The 7,863-nt window shown below is 40.7% G+C and overlaps 1 protein-coding gene across 1 annotated transcript in view; it reads left to right on the top strand.

Annotated features, from left to right (window-relative positions):
• The first annotated feature begins 811 nt into the window (after nucleotides 1-811).
• SP4 (Sp4 transcription factor) overlaps nucleotides 812-7,863 on the top strand; it is a 26,101-nt gene continuing 19,049 nt past the window's right edge. Inside the window, exons 1-2 of the mRNA XM_010007589.1 lie at nucleotides 812-892; nucleotides 1,377-2,934. Coding sequence (XP_010005891.1) covers nucleotides 812-892; nucleotides 1,377-2,934 — 1,639 coding nt within the window. The remainder of the gene's footprint in view (nucleotides 893-1,376; nucleotides 2,935-7,863) is intronic.

Below are 7,863 nucleotides of genomic sequence, written 5' to 3'. Positions count from 1 at the left end.
GCTCCTCCCAGCTCCGGCTGCGACCGGCCTTCTCCCCGCTACCCCCACCCCACCCTCCGCCTCCTCCTCCTCCTTCTCCTCCCCCCTAGAGCGGCGCCTCAGCGGGGCATTAATGCGGGATGAGCGGTATGTAACCCCCTCCCTCTCTCCCTCCTGTGCACACCCCTCTCTCCCTCCGCTCCTCCCTCCACCCTTCATCCCCCCTCTATCCCGCCCTCCCGGGTTCCCCCTTTTCTTTCCTGCTTCTCCCCCTTCTTGCCCCGCTCTCCTCTCGCTGCCCCTCCACCCATCCGTGCTGCTTCCTCTTATGCCCCCTTTCTTTACCTCCCCTGCTTCCCCCTCCGACTTGCCTCCTCCGAACCTCCCTCCTCCATTCCCCCTTTCTTCGCTAACCCTCCCTCCTGTGCACATCCCTCCCTCCTTCATTCCTCTTTTCCTCCCCCTTTCCCTCCCATGCACCCCCCGCCCCCCTGAACCACCGACGGCCACTGAGTGGCCGTCGATGCTTCAGGGGGCAGGAGGAGGCGGAGGGTTGTGGGTGGTTTTTTTCCTGCTGTCTCTGGGAGAGGAAATCAAACCTCCCCTTTCTGGGTGTTAACTCTCCAGCCCCCATGGGTTGGGTTTCAAACCACGTTTCTTAGGACTCGTTCTTTCGTAATCATGATTTTTGCTGTTGTTTTTATGAAGAGGTAAAGGCGACCAGCTGGGAAGCAAAAAGGATATGTTCGTAGCTTTTGTTATTGTATAAATGAAGGTGAATAATTAACCTGTTACACTTGATATTTTTGCAGATCAAAAGAAGGAGGAAACTATGCCCACAGAGGGAGAGAAATCTCCCGATCCAGAGAATAACAACAATAATAATAAAAAAGGGAAAACTGGAGGCTCACAGGTAATGCACACACACCCAAATAGGGAAGGGCCCAAACTATTAGCATTTTAAATTAAACTAAATGTTCAACTAGCAGCATTTCCTGCTCAGGGCTTCTTTCTTTGGGTTGGATGAAACATAGTTGGTTGGGTGCGATATTTTTACTGCCTGGACATGTTTTTTGAGTGTGTTTTTTAGTGATCATCCACTTTCTGTGTAATGGAAGTACTTTTTACAATTTTTCTTTATCTTTGGAGAGAATAAAAGACTGAATTAAGGACACGGTTGAGGTCCTGGCTGTCACCTACTCATTGATAACTGTGGGCTTTATATTTAAAGATTATTTACAGAAATGCATACTTCCCTATTCACAGCTGTATCATTGGTCTCTGTGCAGAAGCACTTTTTTTTTTTCTGTTTCCTGTTTAAACCCTAGTGCTTACTTCTGATAGTTCATACTCGTGTTCCTCTGAATCTATGCTGTTTTCTCTCTGTTTACGGATAGGATTCTCAGCCTTCACCTCTTGCTTTGCTGGCAGCCACTTGCAGCAAAATAGGAACTCCTGGTGAGAATCAAGGAACTGGACAGCAGCAGATTATTATAGATCCAAATCAAGGCTTGGTGCAGCTTCAGAATCAGCCACAGCAGTTAGAACTGGTAACAACGCAGCTTGCTGGAAATGCTTGGCAGCTTGTTGCTGCTGCTCCTTCTACTTCAAAAGAAAATAATGTTACTCAGCAAGGATCTTCTGTTGCCTCAAGTGCAGCAAGTCCCTCCAGCAGTAACAATGGAAGTACATCTCCTTCAAAAACCAAATCAGGCAATTCTTCTGCAACAACCCCTGGACAATTCCAAGTCATTCAAGTACAAAATCCAAGCGGTAGTGTCCAATATCAAGTGATCCCACAGATTCAGACAACAGAAGGTCAACAACTTCAAATCAACCCATCTAATACTACTGGTCTACAAGACATACAGGGTCAAATTCAGCTCATTCCTGCAGGGAATAATCAAGCTATCCTCACAGCTGCAAACAGGACAGCTTCGGGGAATGTCATTGCCCAAAACCTAGCAAATCAGACAGTTCCAGTCCAAATTAGGCCTGGTGTTTCCATACCGTTGCAACTGCAAACTATTCCTGGTACTCAGGCACAAGTTGTAACAACGTTACCTATAAACATTGGAGGGGTAACTTTGGCCTTGCCTGTGATAAACAACGTGGCAGCTGGAGGAAGTTCAGGTCAAGTTGGCCAGTCTACTGAGAGCGGAGTTTCCAATGGGAATCAGCTAACATCTACGCCAGTCACTTCTGCCTCGACTAGTACAATGCCAGAGTCTCCTTCCTCATCTTCCACCTCTACAACCACTGCTTCAACACCTCTAACTAGCAGTGACACGCTAGTAAGCTCTGCAGAAACAGGCCAGTACACAAGCACAGGAGGCAGCAGTTCAGAGCAGACAACTGAAGAACCTCCCGCAACTGCTTCAGACTCTGAAGCCCAGAGCTCCAGTCAACTTCAGTCCAATGGGCTACAGAATGTCCAGGATCAGTCAGGTTCCCTTCAGCAGGTCCAAATCGTAGGTCAGCCTATTCTGCAGCAGATACAGATCCAGCAGCCTCAACAGCAGATTATTCAGGCCATTCCTCCACAGTCATTTCAGCTTCAGTCAGGACAGACTATACAGACCATCCAGCAGCAGCCTTTGCAGAATGTTCAGCTGCAGGCCGTGAGTCCAACTCAGGTGCTTATTAGGGCTCCAACTTTAACACCATCAGGGCAGATCAGCTGGCAAACTGTACAGGTTCAGAATCTGCAAAGCCTTTCGAATCTTCAAGTTCAAAATGCTGGATTGCCCCAACAATTAACCATTACCCCTGTGTCTTCAAGTGGTGGCACAACCATTGCCCAGATTGCACCAGTTGCTGTTGCTGGTACCCCCATCACTCTAAATGCTGCCCAGCTTGCTTCAGTACCTAATCTTCAAACAGTAAGTGTTGCAAACCTGGGTGCTGCAGGTGTTCAAGTTCAAGGAGTTCCTGTTACCATTACCAGTGTTGCGGGTGAGTGGTTTGACAAAGTTTTTGCATTTGTTTTGGTCTTTCTGTCTTTTGTTTTTTAAGGGTTTGATTTTTTGTGGGTTTTTTTGTTTTTTGTGGGTTTTTTTTACTATTGCAAGAATACTAGGCAGTTTTATTTAAACATTTTTTTCCAAGATTTTCTGTAATCAACATGAAACCTTTTGCTGTGAGGAAACACCTTATACTTGCCATGAAAGCTCAGATTTTAAAACTAGCAGGCTCTTCTAACCACTGAGGTAATATTACTGGTTGCATCAATTGAAATGGAACTTTGTATTTGATGAACCGTCCTTAAATAATCCTATTTGCCATCTTATTAAAGACTTGTAGGCTTTGGAAGTGAACCTGAGGCTTTACTGTTACAGCACTGATATGTTTAAAAAAAAAGCAACAGAAAGATTTTTTCCAACCCAGCAGTATTCCTGATTTCTGCGTGGGAGATGTGGCATGAGAAAAGTAACAGGATGTGAACTGGGGTATCTTGTGTCATGGCGTGCATATCTGTGGGACTATTTGTTGTATTCTGCATTAGTTTCTAAGGTTGTTCTAGAAGTTTAAGTTCTGCAAAGAGATTGAGTGGAATAAGGTATGGTTGCCCACAGCATAGTTCCTGGGACTTGCCTTTTTAAAAATATAAAACAACTGGTAACTCTACCTCAGTACTTGCTGATGAACTTTTGATATGTATTGTTGCCTGTTTGGTTATGCAGATCTAATAGTTGGAAAAGGAACTATTAAAAGACTCTAGACTGGATAACAGAGCTTAGATTTAAAGTAAATTCTGTGCAAGATCTCTGCAGTCTCTCAAAAGGGCAACTCTCTATAGAACTTGGAAACTTAACATTTCAGGTAAAACTTGATTTAGGGGTTCTCTCTTCCAGTTTGATAACTGCTTACATTAACTTCTTTTTATTTCATATAAGTAAAAGTGTTCTGTTATAGTAATTACATTAAACTTTTTGTCTTAACAGCAACCCAACTGTAGATAGTGTTTTAGTATAAAACTGTAAGAAAAAACCCTGAAGTTTAAATACAGTTCAGTCTGCATAAACATTTGTTTGTACCATAGTAACTCTTAATCTGTTTTTTTGTAATAATATGGTAAGGTGAGAAGTGTTTAACTGGGCAAATGATTTTTCTCTTTTGTTGTAACATTTTTAGGGGTACTAGACATAGTTTGATAATAAGGAATCCACCAGTGGGAGTATTTAATCTGCTATGGTAGTCTTCTGCACATGATGGTATGTTGAAATACTGAGAGCTGGGTTGGGTGCACTAAACTTGGTTTACTTAAAGAGCATTACAGAAGTGTTAATCTGGGCAATTAGAATTAAATTCTTGACCTATAATGGTGAGCTATAATGGTTGAAAAAGAAGTTTTGTTTAGCTGGAGCTGACCAGCGGTTATAGTATCTTGCAGTCCAGTTTGCCTTGGAAAACATTTTTCTTGTCCAGAAGGTGCTGGTTGACTGCTGTTACTAGATAGAAGTTCCTGCTTTGGTAGAGTACTCATCATAGAAAGCCTGCTTGGGGAACAGCCTAGATGTGTGGGTCTAGGAAGAACCTTTCCACATGCAGTATTTTACTAATATGCTTACTAATGGTGTACAACTGCTTAGTACATGCTAATAGGTATTAGAACAAGAGAGTCTTAATATCATCTCTCTCAGCTATTTTGACTGCATCTCTGCTTACATGTGATGCTTTTTGGAAAACAAGGATTGAAATTTGTAAATGGGGATGAAAAAAGGGGAATGAGTCACAAATATGGTCCTGGAGAAGCCATGCCTTTGTCACACAGGGTTCATATGTTGACTGAATTTCAGCTTTGTGACCATTGAATTCTCATCCACCCTTTCCACCCCCCCTTAATCCAGGTAAAAAAAAGCTGTTTCCATAGCTTTTACAATTTTACGCTAGTTGATGCTACACACACTGGGGATGGGAAACATGGTAGCATGGAAATGAGTGAAGAATCTGATGTGCAGTACTTAATGCTATGTTAAGTAGCCAAGGAAAGAATGGTTATGAAGTAGAAGATGCTAAAATCTAAGCTTTGCTTGCCACTTAAAAGTAGTAAGATGTCTTGGTCAGGGCTATTGATATCCTGAGATTTGCTAGTTTTTATTTGGAATTTTTTTTTTTTTGCTATTATTATTACAGGAAACCTTTATAAAACTAAACTGCTCAGTCACCTCAACATCTGCAGACTAGTATTTGTTTTGTTCTGCAGTACCTAAACTTGTTGGTGTGAAATCTGTACGTTAATAGAACTCTCCAGAAATGGATCATTGGCTTCAAATGAATAGTTGAAGGAGGTGTTAGAAATAAGCTGCATGGAGGATGTCCAGGAAGTGTCAGTGAAAAGACTGAGTGAAGGACTCATCCCCTGAATTGATTCAGGTGCTTCAACTTTGCTAGGAAAAAAAAGTTATTTGGTCCTTCAAGCAAACCCAACTGATCAAGCCAGCTGAGTTTCAGGGGAAAAAAATAAATCACAAAAAGTATCTGTCTGAAACAACTGTTCTTTTATTAGCGTTGTATTTCTGTTCCATGAACATTGATTTTCCTAGATATTTCTACAGTGGAGTAATTTAGGTACCTTTTTCATAGTTTTTCAGCAGTAAATTAAATAATAAAGCAATAGTAGTCTAATGAACTGGGGAAAAAAAAGCTTAAAATTATTATGGAAATGTTAAACTATAGAACTGTTTGGGTAAAGTACCTTTTTTTTTTTTGTTGTTCAAAATGATTGTAAATTCCAAAAGAGACAAATTCCACATTGGGAAGAAAAATATTAAAATCTTAAAGTAAATATTATAATTTTAGTCTGTTTTCTGCTTTTTATAGCCTTTGTTACTCAAGAATCTCTTGGTCTAAGGTGTGTAGGCTCTACTGTAAACCAAGCAAGATGAATAGGGTTTTTTTGTTGTGTTTTTCAGTTAAAAGTTCAAACATTACCCTTGGTAAGTATCACAGTTTGGGTTGTATTTTGTGTGTTGTTAAAAAGCAGGGCAAGCCAGAGAACTTCTCAAGTCTCACTCTCTGGCTTGAGGGAGAAATCATTCAATATCAGTGATGTAGAGGAAAGTTACTTTTGTACTGTGAGAGTGACCAAGCACAGACACAGGTTGTCCAGAGAGGCTGTGCACGCTCTATCATTGGAGATATTCAACTGCTGAACAAGGTCCTGGACAACCTGCTCTAGGTGGTCCTGGTTGAGCCAGGATGGTTGGACTGGGTGACCCCCAGAGGTCCTTTCCAGTCCACACCACTCTGTAATTCTGTGAAATTTTGCTGAGAAGATAATGCAAAGTGTCAAAGTAGTAATTAAATGTACAGAAGAAAGGTGGATAAGAAGATAGCAACTAAATATCTGAGCCTTCAAACAGATATTTAAACAGTAATTAAGAGCTAATAAAAAAATTAGCTACATAAAAGACACTGTATTTACTTGAACATGCAGAGATCTACAAATACCTGCCTTGCTATGAGATCAGTACCTGACATGGCCTTTAAGCAAGCTGGTTCTGTACAAAATAAACTGCATTTCTTCATGCTGTGTGAATTGTTATTTTATACATGATTCCCTGTGGAATGGGATAGCCTTTAATGTGAATGCATGGTGACTTTCTGAATTTAGCCCTATGAGCTTGGGGACAAGCAGATACTACACAGTTTCCTTGCATTTTTTTCAAGGCTCTGCTGTAATAGCTGTAGATGCAATTTCAAAGGATTCCTGCCCCCCTGCCACCATCCCCTTCTTCTCCTTTGCCTTTTTAAAGCTTATTTTCAGGCTGTTTTATTTGTCTGGATGTCTTAATTGGTAATGTAAGTGGCTATGAAAGGAAATTGTTTTAATATTAGATGGTTCTAAGAAATATATATAGTTCATAAACCCATGTCCTTTTGGTGGGCTAAGTTCCTTTGTCCCTCAATACATTGTGCTTGGAGTGTATTTGTTTTAGGAATAGCATGGAATGTGAGCATATTTGGATGCTGAAGAATTTGGGGCAAGATAAAAAAAACTGGATAAACCGTAATGAAATGCTAAGTAATTATGGCTTTCCTGTAAAAGTTTTGTGTTCTGCTTGTAGGATTTCTTTCACTGGACCCTTCAGAAAAAGTTGCACAATTTTTCTGAACTCATTAATTTTTTTTATTGACAGTGTGAATCTAGTGGTGTTGGTAGAGATGATGTCTTTTCAGAATAATTCTCTGTTTCTTTTATGTAAAAGTAATAGATCAGACTTGTATCAGACTTAATTGTACATCTAGAAGTAATGATGCTACATCATGATGAATTGTTTTTGTCCCATACTAAAGTGTATGAGACACTTTTGTTTTAGGAATAGTGAAAAATACTCTTGTATTTATGTATTCATATTTGAAGCTTTATTAGTTTCTTTAGGCAAGTCACCAGACCCCATCACCTTGCAAAGTAAGTTCAAGCTATTTCATTTAAAATGAGTGCTGGTACAACCTTAATTGTGGCAAAATTGGGGTTCATCTACCAAAAGAACCTGGAGGAATTACTTCAGTTCAGTGGAACAGGCTGTTGCCTGGCAATACTGGAACTGGAGAGGTTTTTGTCTTTTGCAGGGATGTGTGGTGGACTCTAAAGCAGATAGTGCTGAGGGTGAGGTCCAATACCAAGTGTTCTTACTGGCGTACTTTAATGGAGTTTCATACTCTGTAGTGATGTGAGCTACTAAGGCATTTTTCTTTGATCAGCTAGTTTCATTGCACTACTATTAATAGTTATGCACTTTGCCAGTACCTGCAAGTTGCCTCCTGCTTTCTTGTACCTTTTCTCATTTGTCTGAATCCAGCTTTTTCCTGTCTTCAAGGTTTTCTCTTCCCTGGACTTTTTTAGTAACTACTTGTGTGACAGTCACTAGTTTTACAACT

This window comes from Chaetura pelagica, unplaced genomic scaffold, assembly GCF_000747805.2.
Source record: "Chaetura pelagica isolate M959 unplaced genomic scaffold, ChaPel_1.0 scaffold10, whole genome shotgun sequence".
NCBI lineage: Eukaryota > Metazoa > Chordata > Aves > Apodiformes > Apodidae > Chaetura > Chaetura pelagica.
The sequence above is the reverse complement of the archived record's forward strand: the minus strand, read 5'-3'. Positions and strand labels throughout refer to the sequence as shown.